The sequence below is a fragment of the Bemisia tabaci genome, chromosome 5 (genome assembly GCF_918797505.1).
Source record: "Bemisia tabaci chromosome 5, PGI_BMITA_v3".
Taxonomy (NCBI): Eukaryota; Metazoa; Arthropoda; class Insecta; order Hemiptera; family Aleyrodidae; genus Bemisia; species Bemisia tabaci.
In genome coordinates this window covers 11,268,864-11,283,900 of record NC_092797.1, presented here as the reverse complement: position 1 = coordinate 11,283,900, position 15,037 = coordinate 11,268,864, and the positions used below count along the sequence as shown (strand labels likewise).

Below are 15,037 nucleotides of genomic sequence, written 5' to 3'. Positions count from 1 at the left end.
TGTAACCGAATCTCTTTCACCAGTCCGGTTCAATCCAAAAGTTTAGTAACATGAACCAAAAGTCTTCGAACATTGGCTTATTCTGTAAAGCTTTCATAGAGCGTCCAACGAGTAGTGGTTTCAAAGTTTTTGCTCTTTTATACTTTGAACTAAAAGCGATAGAGAACGCATGAGTTGGGTCGTTTGTAGACTGAACAAAACTACCCAATGCTATTAATTCTCGAGGAGGAAAAAACAGAGAGAGAAGCTGTGCCTGCCCCTAAAATAATGTCCTGCAATACAAAAATTTGTTGAAATTTTTGCGGTTAAGTCGTTTTTGGACCGAGTGATTTGGCCGATAAGGTCGTGTCAAACAAAATAAGTGATTGAATTAGTGAATCTAACACCGTGTAGTCGATCAGCGCAATATAGTTTGTTTGTCACCGTTTTATTGCGTCTCGACATTGTTTGCGTATCTGTGTTTACACCCATGCTCGGTGACGTTACTGCGCCGTGTTTTCAGAGAGGAGAACGAACCAAGTTATGCATGAACCGAGGCCGGGGGTGGGGGGGGGGGGCGATGAGGGAGGCATGGGATGATGAGAGTCAAGTGCATAGTGCCAATGTCCTCTTCACTGGAGTAACTCGGAGGTTGCTGGTGATACTAACCAGTGGCATGGCGTGCTTTGCGATGTATCGATTGATCTACCATTTACAAGTATGGGAAAGGATCGATAGACAAGGTGTTCGCTCTTAACACGTCAATAATCGATTTTTTATATTGCAGCTTAAAAGGGGAAATATCGATAATCGATCATTTATGCCTCGCCACTGATTCTATACCAGATATCACAGGAGGTTGAGCTAGTCAGGATTTTGAGATTTTTTTCACATTCATTTCCTGTCATAGATTCAACTTTGATGTCTATAAAATTAATTAAAAAATGTATTTATCTGTGTGTTCACAGGGGTTTTTTAGGAGAAGTATTCAAAAGCAGATTGAATATCGCTGCCTCCGAGATGGAAAGTGTCTGGTCATCAGGCTCAACCGGAATAGATGCCAGTATTGTCGATTCAAAAAGTGTCTGGCTGTCGGCATGTCAAGAGATTGTAAGTTCCTGAAAGTCATGCTTCAACCCTTAGAAATTAGCTACGTTAAACGTAAAATTGGATGTATTTCTGCCAAACGGAACCATGTGCATTATGACGTGAGCCCTGTCATGTATATATTCTTATGGGTCTCAGGGCTCATGTCTTAAAGCACATAGTTCCGTTTGACAGAAATACGTCCAATTTGAAATAATTCACACTGAAAAATACATGCATTTCCAAGCTAGTCCCTCGTTGCACTGCAACCAAGGTTATTTGAAGACAGGCAATCAGCAATCGCCCATAATATATAATTAGTTCACTCAAAAATCACTCAAATCGCAATATTGCGTTTCGGCGTTTCGGCATAATGAAGGTTTCTTAGGTGATCGCCTTTAAAAGCATAAACCCCGCTGGGAACGCCTTCATTTTTTGAGATACTCCACGCTTTGCCATGGAGTTAGTTTAGTTGCATGTCCGATTTAAACCCAACTAAGGTCATGGATCTCACTGCACGCTCTCATGCATGTGTCTCTTACGACCCTGTTTTTACGGATGAAAAAGTGTCTATTCACATTAAGGGCAGAAGTACTCTAATACGTCTCTCTCAGAGACGTAGAATTTTTCCATCGTACAAACCTCATAGAAAATAGAAGTTTGTTTTAAGCAAATATTGTTTAGGTACGTCAATTTTACCAGGTTACGTAAGAATATGTAAGGAGGGTGTACTATAAAATGATTTTTAATATTTTTTCAAAAGTTTCTGAAAAACATTTGCACCAGAGATGTAGAAGACTCTCATCGTACAAAACTCGTAAGAAAATCATAGTTTTGTTTTAAGCAAATATTGTTTAGGGACGTCAGTTTTATATGACCATAGTGACCTACTACCTACCTAATTATTACTTTTATATGATCATAGTGACCTATGGTCATACAAAAGTAATAATTGCCTGTGATTAATTTTTTGACTATCTCTTACATCTCATGTATCTAATGATTATTTGTTTATTTTTTTTTTCAGCGGTGAGATATGGGAGAGTTCCGAAGAGGTCTCGAGAGCGCGGTGAGGGAAGTGACGTGCGGGTGACGACATCGGACTCGTCTTCGGACCAGTCCTGCGACATCGACAACAAGCACCTAGCCATCTATGACGTCATACTCACCGTCTCGCAAGCATATCAATCCAATTGTGATTACACCGAGGAGCAGACGAAAACACTCACAAGAAAACCTCTAGTTTCACATGTATGCACAATTTTTAAACAAATCACACTAAATCATCGGCGGATCCAGCAATGTGGCAACATTGTCTTGTCTCCATTTCAACAAATGGAAATGTGTCGATTCTCGGAGGGGCCGGGACCGGGTACTCCCATAAGAATCGATTATTTAGCATAGGTTTAAATGGAAGGAATCCGGTGTTGCCAAATTGCAGGATCCGCCTCTGCTCTAAATTGACTGCTTTTTGTAGTGAAAAAACTACGATTTCTGGCTTAACCATTGATCGCTACCATTGATTGCTTCGGTATGATGATGGTGTACATGTAGTGTGAGACTGTAAAACTCAACAAACAAACCGAATCTTAAAATGCAATTATTGAGTCAATGCAATAGAATTCCAACTAATACTAGTACGGAAATTATTGAAATAATGTTGCAATTCTATGCAACGATATTTCATTTAAAAAAAAAAAAAAAAAAAAAAAAAAAAAAAAAAAAAAAATAAATTAAATTGCATTATTGAATGCCGATTTTCAACGATAAATATAATGAGTTTCACATTAATTAGGTAGCTTGTTATTCAGTGAGAAATGCAACATATTTTAATTTTATTCAAATAACTTTCAATAAGATGGGCCCCTTCAATTAGTACATACGCAACGTACTTTACACTCCGATGCAGTAGGCATACCTTCACCGTGTAACCGCAATTTACTGCAGCCTACTCTACCTGAGGTGAGATATTAGCATCAAGAACTGTGGTAACGTGAGAGTCAATGCAGTAACCGATCACCTATTTTGTGTCATCAATGAATTTATTGCAACATAATAATCGATGATAATTGTATTTTTTGAAGCTGATTATTAATCCATTGATTTCAGTGTATTCATATGATAGAAATAAAAACGTGTATTCAGATCAATGCTATAATATTCTATCTTTCCTTACCTTTTCAGCCATCACCTGTATGTTCAAGTCCTGAAGTTGCATCTTCAACGGCTGATAGTAATTCAAAACAAAGAATCTGGCTGTGGCAGCAATTTGCAACGCACATGACTCCCAGTGTCCAAAGAGTAGTCGAATTTGCGAAGAGGGTTCCAGGTACACTTGCTTGCTTTTTCCTTTCTAATTAATAGTTAGTATTAATTACTGTAAAGACAAAGACGATAGTCAAAGCCGGGCGATGATCATCTTCATTGCAACGTTCGAAGATTTCCAATTGTTACAAAAGCAATACTACGTAAAAAATATCCTTGGAATTCTCTGTAAATATTTTTAAACGATTGAAAAAACAATTCGCAGAGTATTTTAAGAATGATTTCTGGTTGGAGAAATAGGAAAGAAATTTGTGAACCGCTTCATTACTATATAAATACAAAATCGATAGCCAAAACCGGAAAATGTTTACCTTCATCGCAATGTTCAAAAATCTCCATTTATTTTCAAAAGCAATACTACTCAAAATATCTCCTTCAAATCGTCTGTAAATACTTTTGAAAGACTGAAAAAAATTCACAATGAATTTCAAGAACAATTTTTGGTCGAAAAAACAGGAAAGCTACATGTAAATCTTTTGTAAATAGATGACCACTCCTGTTGTATCACTCAATTCTTACATAGGGCACCTTCAGCCCAGCCACGAAAAAAGATGCGTGGAAAATGTGTTGATTTAAAGTCAAATTTACTGTCAATGCATTTGGACGTATTTCTACCAAAGAGACCTATGTGTAAGTGAGAAATATGGGGTGTGCTCGTTAGTTCTCTTTGCGTAAGAGTGAATGAGAATAATAAAGCGCCAGTGACGTCAGCGGCAACGAACGAGCGCCGGCACAACGGGGAGGTCGTTGGAGGGAGTCTTTAACTTATGAGCCCTGTCCACAACGCTCTCTTGCCATGTCCGCGGCTCATGACTGCCGCATTCAGTTGGCACATAGGTCTATTTGATAGAATGTAATATCCCGCTTTTCCAATTCTACAAAAGGAATCACGCCCACTTTTACATTGCTTCTTATGCAGCTTCGACGAGCACACCCATATTTCTCACCTCCACATAGGTCTGTTTGGTAGATACGTCCATTTTATTCTTTGAGCTCATTTACATATTGCAATTTTGTTTCCAGGCTTCTGTGATCTTAGTCAAGACGATCAACTTATTTTAATCAAAGTTGGTTTCTTCGAATTATGGCTTGGTCATGTCTCGCGGTTAACATCAGAGTGCTCGCTCACGTTCTCTGACGGCACCTATGTGACGAGGCAGCAGATGGAGCTCATGTATGATGTAAGTTTCTGCGTCTCATTCTTTGAATCAAAACAACACGTCGCATGCATACGATGAAACTTTGAAAACGCGAATTTTAGTTTGCGACACTTCAGACCTCTGTCATATTCATTTTTTGAATGGAAAAATGCTTAACGTCATTTCGTCACCTTCCGGGCAAAGTATCACAAGCGCCATGCTATGTTTAAAAATTTCCTCCGCCATTTTATTTTTTTACAGAGAAATTATTCAACGGAGCTGTCTGAAAATTTCATTGAATTTTCTTTGTGCTGCCGATAAAATTCAGTGAAATTTTCAAACAGATTCAACCAAAATTTTCTCTGTAAAGAAATAAAATGGCATGAGACATTTTCAAACGTCGCATGGCGCTTGTGATACTTTGCCTGGAAGGTGACGATTTCTTGAAAACTCTCTTAATATTTCTCCTCTATGCGCGGAATAGTGTTGATTCCTTCACCTTTGATAAAAGAAAATGAGAGGGCAGATTTTAAAACCTCGGTAATGAGAGATTTTCTAAGAGAAATTCGATTGGAACCAATCATTTCGTATTCCCAATGTTCTTTACTTAGATAAAATACATCTATTTTATGAACGAATCCTTTTTTGTAGAATTTTTGCATTTAGTAAAAGCTAATGGCAGCGAAATTTCTCTATATCTTCAAAATACATATATTTAAAACCCTGCGTCAAAATTTATCTGGAGTAAGTTAAGTTACTGAAATAAAACTATTGCAGTAAACATGAAAGACAATTGTCCATGTTTTAATAATCAAACTCGTCGAACTAAAACTCACTGCAACATGCAACATGCTGGTAATATGCTAAAATATCATAGAGCATTTTCAGATAATGTTCCCTATATTTTCACAAAAATTCTAGACATCAAAACTTGTCTCAAAGTGCATACAAATTTTAATGTTCATTTTGTATGAGAATAAATTGTAAAACTAATTTATTAATTCATGAATCCTTTTTTTTTATTTTCAGAGTGAATTTGTATATTCAATTTTTCATTTTGCCAATTCATTCAATGCTTTAGCACTGAATGATACGGAACTAGGATTATTTTCAGCCGTTGTTCTTTTAACCTCTGACCGGCCTGGGGTTACGGACTTGAAAGCCATCAAACAGCATCAAGATAGGCTTTTAGATGCTCTTAAACTCCAGGTAATTTCCTACTTTAGTGATAATTGAACAATCCCAATACCAACAAACTCCAAGAGTAAACGCACAGCATACAAAGTTTAGTCTCAACAGTTACTATGCAGCACACAAAATCAGGACAGGAGTTTAGAATTTTTCCTTGGGAAGTTTCAGGGATTTTCCAAAGAAAAACCTCAAGTTCCCCCCTCATTTATTATTTTAAAATTTGTTGGGAATTCCTGAAAAATCACTAGGGATTCAAAATTTGAAATTTTTGTAATACAAAATTCTATTATAGAATTTCATGAATTATTTTTAATCTAATTTACTAACCCGGGAGGCTAGAAAACGTCGCAAAATATAAGAAACTGAATTTTGTAAACAAAAAGAAAAAAATTATACCATGGGTCAAATAACAGAGTTCTAAGTAGAATCCACAGTTATTTGTCAGGCGTACTAAGCCCCCCCCCCCCCCCCCCCCCCTGAATTCAATGATCAAATTCAAGTTTGATATTTCCCATCTGATTATGAGTATGATTAATATCGGCAGATTGAATACATTTAATTGATGCAATGTTTTTAATCAAGAATCTTATGCTGTTATGCTAAGGAAAAACGCCGTATAAACTTTCAGACGTTGCCAAATTTCCTTCGATGAAACAAGAATTCCGAGAAACTGTGGACATTTTTCTCCCAAATTTTCAGAAAACGTGATAAGCAATATGACCTTTAGTATCTAAAAATTTAAAAGAAAAATATTCATAAATTTCTTAAAAATGAATGTTTTACACGAGAAATGTGGCAACATCCGGATGTTTTTACGGAGTTTATCTTTCGCGCGAATGTATGATTTTAATTTATTTTAAGATGTTTTTTGAAATTTATTGAAATATAATTCGGCCTCAGTGCTTAAGATCTTTTGACTCTTACCCGATTCAAAAGTTCCGTGCCTCTGTTATCCGACCAACAGGTCGCTTCTCTTTTCTCATTACTTCTATGGCTTCTGTTTCATTTCAGGTCGGAAGAAATCATGCCAACGAACCACAAGTGTTGTCAAATGTTCTACTAAAATTACCGGAGCTACGAAATTTAGGTGCAAAACATTCCGCTCATTTAGACTGGTTTAGATTGAATTGGGATAAACTGAGGCTGCCTCCTCTCTTTGCTGAAATCTTCGACATTCCTAAGTGTGAAGAGGATCTCCAGTGAATGGGTGAGCATCTTTATCATATAATCATTGATTTTTACACACACGGAGAAAAGAATTCGTGTATCGCAGATCGAAGTGGCACAAGAGGCACAAAGGCTTTCCGCTAAAGATCTGAAAATTTGGCCGGAAGAACACAAATTTTGGAGTATTTTCACATGATTATACCCAGCTCCTCCAAAAAGTTTTTAAAAATACCCCCTCCCTTGCAATTTTGCTACTTATGCAGCCAGTGGCGTGGCGTGCTTTGCGATAAATCGTTTGTTATGCCATTTAAACCTATGGAAAAGGATCGATAAACAGGGTGGGAACACCTTAATAATCGATTCTTTACCATAGGTTTAAATGGAATAACAATCGATACATCGCAATTCACGCCACGCCACTGTAAGCAGCCATAACTAGTCGCATTCATTGCAAATCGCATTTGCGCCGCAATCGAAATTACAGGCAAACCACATCTTTTCGCCACTACAGATCTAAAAATCTCTAGTGTGGTTCAGCACGAGCAAATTTTTAAATGATAAGGTCTTCGCATGTGCCAAGCAACTCAGATTTGTCGGCACGCTTACTTTTCTGCGCATGCGTTAAAGTTCCTGAGGTGACTCCTGTTTTTGAAGTGGCAATTTTGCAAGTTGGAAATATTGTTTCTCCTCTATTTTAAGCCATTAAAAATATCTATTTGAAGTGAGGCATTTTCCGGAGACTCAAATGCATCACATAGGAACAAAACCGTAAAATTGATGTACATCAAACGGCTAACACAATTTTTTTTATGCAAACTTTAATTTTTATATTAACTTCAAAGCAAGTGTCTGACTGGCTGATATTATGAGAGGGGATAATCCATCAAACTTTAAATACAATCTTTTCCCCGTTATTTTAATCTCCTCAAAATCTCGAAGCGCGGTTGTCGTGGATACTTGAATGTGTCACTAAATTTTATGAATTCTTCTTATGTCCCTTACTGATTTCTTCTATCTCTTTTTTTCAGAGGCAATTCTAATTTTTTATGTTCTTCTCTTGCTCAACTTTGAGGTAGGTGTTATATTTTATCTCTGCAATACTAATTTCTATGATACTTTTTCTATATTATAGCAAATACGTACTTATTACTGACATACAGTACGATCTAAGTACTTTGTAAACATATCATTACTATTAGAAAATTCTCTTAATTACCTAAGAAATACAATCGATCTATTCATTCAATCAAACTCAACAATCATTCACAAATATTCTTGTTTTGTATTATTGTTCGTTTATTCGTTTCAATCTTTTTGTTAATCTTTTTGTTCATAGTTAAATGTTCCATTTCAATTATTATTTTTTCCTAGGCAATTTTATTGTAATTATGGTAAAATTTGAAAACACATTTCAAATTTGATGTTATTTATAAAAATAAAATTTTAAAAAAGTTTATTTTCTTGTTTAATTATTTGTAAGATGTTGTCTTTTTCTATTGAATTTTCATATTTTTCTTTTTATACATTTTATTTTTACCTTCTTTTGTCTTTTTTATTTTGGCTCATTCAGACTCTTGAATACTTAATATATGATAATACTTTATTGAATACTTCGTTTTCTTAAGCAAGCATTTATGTGTTCAGCATTCTTTAAGTTTTCAACAGTGTGTGACTTTGTTCAAAATACAAAAATATTTATAAACAGGTGAGGAGACCGTAATATTTTTACATGTGTTCCCGAAATGACAAATTAAGTTGTAAGTTCTAATCATTCCAAAGAAATGTGCGTAGGTTGAGTCTTACGGTATTAGCAATTTTTAGACAATATTTGATCACCAACGAGTATCACTTATTAAAAAATTCACTCTCTGTCCAGTCATTTTGAAAATATTTCAATTATTATAAAACTAAAAGTTAAACTGTTTTTGTCAAAATTCTGCAAGTATCTGTACCAAAGTTACGAAAATAAATATTACAAAAAAAAATTGAAAATGATATTGGAGACGATATTATGGTTGAAATTAACAATCGCACATCATACCTACTATTTTTGTAAAAGTAATGTAGCACTGAGAGCCCCTCGTAAAAAATGTATAAATGAAAATTGACGAACGTTTCATGAGATAGCTTAGTCTACGTTAGATATTTCATTCATTTTTTTGTCGGATACTGCTTTTAAACAAAAAGAAAGAAAAATTGTGGACATTACTCCAGAATGATTCTACAAAATTGTCAAAATACAATTTTTCGTAGTAAAGAAGATTTAAAGAGAAAGCTCTAGAGCCATATTTATACATTTGGATCCACAAATTATGTTTTAAGGAAATTCCCGCCAAGGGCAGGTTGGTTCAAGCTTAGAAGTCGGAGTATATGTCCTTCATGAAAAACGCTTCGAATTCCAGTTTAATTTTAAGTTCAGTGATTAATAAAATTCTGACAGTACCAGTAGGTTTGAGAATCGAATTTTTCAATCCGTGTCGAAAGCAATATGGGTTTGTATATGTTTTTGAGTGCAATTGGATAAAGGAGAAAATTTGGCGTCAAATTTTGGTTTTACTCACCATAAGGTAAACTTCCGTGTGATCTTCACTGTAATTACGGCTATCTATTGATATGAATAAGACCGTTGTTAGTGTGAGTAAATCAGGTCAATAAGGACCAGTAAGATTCATTAGGACCGAGCCGATATATACGTATTTCACATTCAAATTCCTAATATTAATATTTAATATTAATATAAAATATTAATTAATATTTTCCCACAATGTCCGATTGTCCGCTCTCTATTGAAATGGGCTCCCAAATGAAGTATTTAACGCAAAAGAAGCTACCTCCATTGTATGTCATGGGCTCTGAAATGCATATATATTCATATTGGTCTCAGAGCCCAAGCTATAATGAAAATAGTTAATACTGCTTTAAATACGTTCACATATGAAACAGCCATGTTTAAACGTGTTTGAAACCTCTCCATTATTTTGATCGAAACGAACTAAAAGGTCTTTAAAAAAGCAGAAAATTATTCAGAATACCGGAAGCATCCATTTAAAATCTAGCGTATGTGAAAATCAGATTTGCACGCACTTGTACACTGGACACATTTGCATGTCTGGAAAATAACAACGAGGGTATTTTTCTGAGGGTTTTGGATATAACGCTAAAACAGACTTTATCATGCATTTAAAGCACAATCAAGTACTATTCTTGATCCGTCATCGCTCAAAGTCAAACTCCATATTCATTTGATGTTTGCGACCGTCTGATTTTTACATGATTTGGTTTCAAAGCCCTCAAAAATCTACAATATTTTATCTGACAGTAAAATTTTTAAAAGAGAAACATACAAGCACCTGACAGGATTACACTTGTAATTGTGAAATTCTAGGGATAAATTTGAGTAATTCACGTTTTTAACGCACAATACTAGCCAAAATAGAAGGGCTTTTGAAGCGTAAGTAATGAAACAGTTCATTTTCAATGTATATTTGTACTTTAAGAACGCAGTTTGTTTATACGATGGAACTTGTAAGCTGTAAATATGATGAAATCGATTTGTTTTTCTTACTTCTTTTTCTGTAACTCTTATTTTTGTTATTGTTTATATTTTTATAATAAAATGTAGTTATATTTAACTTCAGTTTTTGGTCATATGCTTTCTGTTTCGATGATTTTACTAACTGTAACCATGAAGTATAATTTATAGAAAAATATTTCTAGTGATAAAAAGTCATTTCGAGGACAAAAATGGTTCAACAAGCAACGTATAAAGTTAGAATATCACTGAAGTGATCCTGTAGGTTACGTCTCTTTTTACTATCGACATTTAATACAAATGTTATTAATGTGAATTAAAAAAACGATTTGTAAAAAAACATGAATAAAATTTCTCAAATTTTATCCACTTTCTTGGGCCAGTTGCCACAAAAATGGTCTCTTTGCTGAAGAATTCGATTTTCAGAGTTGGGTAGAAAAATTCATCAAGAGTTTGGATTTTTTGCAAGTTCTTAATTTTCTTTAAATCATCCCAAAAAATAATTTCTGCTGCATTCAAACTGCACGAAATGACAAGGCGCGTTATTTCAGACTAATATGATATGGAATTCTGGAAAAATTTACGCACTCCACCTACGTAAAACTAGACAGGTTTTTTTTATGAGATCAAGTTTCCTTAAAAAAAGCGTGCTTCATAACCCGAAACCCGAGAGTAGATGTATAACCCTTTTCAGGACGGTTTTTTTTCAGACACGGATACCAGATGTACCCTAATGGTCACCTTAATGAAACCTGTTAGAGTGGAGGTTTCATCGTAGTATACAGAAAGAGCAATAAGTATGAAACGCACGGTGAAACATGTCGGTGGCTTTTCTTTTACTGGCATACAATCCACTGAAATGCATTTTGCAATTTTTTATCTTATTTTTCGGACAAACAAGTAACACATTTAATTCTTAAAAATTGACCGAGGAAATTCATCGTATCTTCAAAGATAAGTTTAAATAGTTGATAGATAGTTCGGTAGTTTTCTAATCTCAGTTAAAAATATGAGTTAAAATTAAGGAACATCGAACTTCTGATAAGTAGTTCTCACTATTAGTGCAGACATCATAGCACACTATGTCTATCTCAAAATAAAGTTACAGAACGGAAATGATCATCTCAGAAAACCAACAATTAATGACCTTAGAAGAGTATCTATTAGCATAATTGATGAATATGAGGATTAATGAACGAGCACTTATTACAAGTATACAAACTGATCCAGAAACTTTTCATTACTTATCAAAAGTAATAAGCTTTGTAATCGTGCATAAATATTTTCGAAATTTTGAAATCTTAACTATCGGCATGTTTCGAAGTGTTGCTCCAAAGAACTAACTTCAGCGAACCCATTTCAGTTTGTCATCAGTTTAAAATACCACATTGCAGAGTTCAGCTGTTTTGTTTTTTGACACATGTGTTCAAATGTTTCATAATTAAGTTAGAGTCAAAGAATTTTGTTCAAAGCACGCACTGCTTACAAATTGGTTGTGAATCTGTATCATATTTGCTCGATACTCTCTCTAATCTAGGATTTCTTTATATATTTTTTACTGTTGTATAATATATTATTGTTCTTTTATACTTTATTTTATTAGCTGGTTGAAGATACCTACTTAAAAATTGAAAAAGCATTCTTCGAGATTCTGTCGTCTTTTTTCGTAGATATTGTAATTATCAATTACCTAATGTCGACCGTAAAAATTATTCGCATCAACGATATTGATCATTTAATTTCCAACCAATTTCAGTCACCAGTGTGCAAGTAATGAAAACAGTCAGAACAGTAGATTCAGCACCTCTGATATTGTAAAGAAGAATGTAGCTGAAAAGTCTTGCGCTTCAACGTTAATAATGTTATTATGATGTTATTGTGCATTATGATTGCAGAATATTCTCATAATAGTGATGACGGCTCTAATTTTGTCGAGGTTTAAAATCACTACAAGATAGAACAAACTGACTTACTTGAATCAACAGTTGTAATTAGCATATCAACGTTCCAAAGTTTTCACCTATAGTTCTATTTGGTTTAGAAGGGAAACCGACGGACAAATATTCACAATAGACGCTTAAGATGTTGGTCGGTTTCTGAGATAAATATCGAAGATGAAAGAAACCGTTGCAACGTTACAATGTCGCATATGAATACATTTTAGCTCAAATTCATGTATACCCAAAGGGACTGTTAATGTTTCTATGATTGACGGAAGAAAAATCTTTGAGCCGTCAAATTTAGAGCCTAGAAAACATGGTAATTCATAATGATTTTGATAATAATTTTGGTGCACTCTTTTAATCAAAGAGGGGAAATGAGTAAAAGTCTTTAGACAAATTCAGTGAATTTTAATTCATAGTGGCGTGTAAATGCAGCTAAATGGCTATGTTGGTGTCAGATTTGTTCAATGTTCTTCACTTTTCAAAGAATAGATTATAGTTTCGAGTCTATTGACGTAAAATTAAACATTGCTGTGACTAGTGACTCGTCCATTTCTGTTATGTTTGTAAGGACCTTATGAGTTCCAAAAATTATTGAGTGCCATTTTATCACTCTATGAATGGCTTCATTACTTATAGTTTGAATGATATTTTATGTGAAAAATGCAACCGTTGGAGTGCTTTTTGAGATATCCACCAAAGACGAATAATTTTGAAGCGGAAGTTTTCTCTCATTGGCTTGAAGATTCTCTTATCAAAGAGACTCGAATATTTACACCCCTCCTGAGAAATATAGGACTTATCTAATTTTTTAAGTAGGTATTTACTTTGGAGTCACCTATGTTATCGATCAAGACTTCTTTAGCAGCATGAATGTAACAATTCATTCAGCAGTTTGGACCACTGTTGACTCACCAGACTGGACTAATCGTAAGCCATAAATGTTCACCTATGAAGTATTGATGTTGAGGGTACCGACATTATTGATTTTAGTCTGAACTGACGCACAGAATCTCCCTGCGGTTTAGACAATGACGCAAGGACACTCAAATTGTCCTTATGTCTCCAGTCAGCATTATCTCTGTACGTTAGTGTGGCTTAAAATGGATCGCGCTCAGCAGAAAGGAATCAAGTCACATCAGCTTTTGCCAAATTTCTTCCAACGATTGATTTTTTCACAGGAACTCAATTCTACACACATTTTTCACAATTTCAGGGAGTTTACTTGACATAACTACAGGAATCCTCTGAAATTTTCAGGAGGATCTACACTACTTATTTTTCGTTAAAAAACAAATCGTCCGATAAAATTTAACAACGGCTGAGTGACTTGGTTCCTTCGTACTTAGACGCGTAATGTGGTCCGAATATGCTATAAATTGCGTGACCTTATGACCCTGTTAATTATCTTAAGGACTGTCATTTTTGTGACCTACAAACTTTTTAAACGACAGGATAAATCAATTAATGAATATGGGAATTAATATGGGCCGAGTGACAAACTGCATGTACGAGAAAAAAAAAAAAAAAAAAAAAAAAAAAAAAAGAGCAATTTTGCAAGTCTAAGAATACGTATAGATGTGTCAAGGAATATATTTGTTTGTATGACTCATTGTGCAGTGTTTCATATCGGCCGTAAGATTTAGTTAAAGAGCCTGTGCTTTCGGTTTGTTTAGCTGAACATCCGCTGTACCCAACCGAACTTTCACCATCTTCGGTTTATTTGAAACCGAAAGTACGGTTGCATAGACCAAAAGTTCGGTTTGAAATATTGTTTGACAGGGCTGAAATAGAACACCATACTGCGGACCATTTAGCCAAACTTTTTTCCCTTGTGTGCAGAAAATGCGGGGGGTTGAAAATGGCAAACTACCCTTGATCGATAACCTAGACGACCCAATGATGTATTTTTCTCTCGCCAACTAGTTAATAGAATCCAACGTGCTAATTAACCTGCTGCCTCTCTGACTTTCTATGCTGATGATTAACTCCATTTTTCCCGCTAGAAATTGTATCAATATAACTATCGTAATTCATAAGGTAAGCTGTAAAAGAAACGTGGGGCACTCTTGATTGTGAAATGATTTGTAAGCTGTGATCATAACTTTGTGCAATAAAATATTCTTTTTCCAATATACTGTCTGTTTGCAATGTAACAAAATGACTGACAACCTGGGAGGAGAGATTTGGAGATGAAAAGAAAACCAGAGATGTTTTTAATGGAATTTTGTTCAAATAAAATTTCAAATTCTTCTTTTTTCCTCTGTCCGCGTTTTCTATTGTTGTAATACTTGATACCCTAATTGAAGGTACTTCTGCCAAACGAAACTATTCGCATTGAGACATGAGCCCTGAGACCCATAAGGGTATATGCTTAACAGCGCTCACGTCATAACGCACATTATTCCGTTTAATAGAAATACGTCCAATTGCAACGTGCCCTGTCACCAAACGGCCTTTATCTCCTGAAAATGTCTTGTCAAATTCAGGGAATTGGTCGCTGGGTTTACATACAAAGATGTGTATTTAGACTCATGCATATCATGATTCGACAAATTCGAATCCCAATGGGTGTTGGAGAATTTTTTTAAAGAATTTTTCTGGTGTAAATATCTTGAGGAACAATCATACGATAGTGCCATTGATATTAGTTAAAATCCACACTAAAACTCACA

At 34.9% G+C, this 15,037-nt stretch overlaps 1 protein-coding gene across 1 annotated transcript in view; it reads left to right on the top strand.

Moving 5' to 3' along the window:
• Window positions 1-14,623, top strand: part of LOC109042231 (Ecdysone-induced protein 78C) — a 135,401-nt gene extending 120,778 nt beyond the window's left edge. Inside the window, exons 4-10 of the mRNA XM_019058879.2 lie at window positions 948-1,089; window positions 2,093-2,316; window positions 3,250-3,394; window positions 4,414-4,571; window positions 5,559-5,738; window positions 6,732-6,927; window positions 7,916-14,623. Of these exons, the coding sequence (XP_018914424.1) occupies window positions 948-1,089; window positions 2,093-2,316; window positions 3,250-3,394; window positions 4,414-4,571; window positions 5,559-5,738; window positions 6,732-6,923 (1,041 nt within the window). The 3' untranslated portion in view covers window positions 6,924-6,927; window positions 7,916-14,623. The remainder of the gene's footprint in view (window positions 1-947; window positions 1,090-2,092; window positions 2,317-3,249; window positions 3,395-4,413; window positions 4,572-5,558; window positions 5,739-6,731; window positions 6,928-7,915) is intronic.
• Window positions 14,624-15,037: the final 414 nt, after the last annotated feature.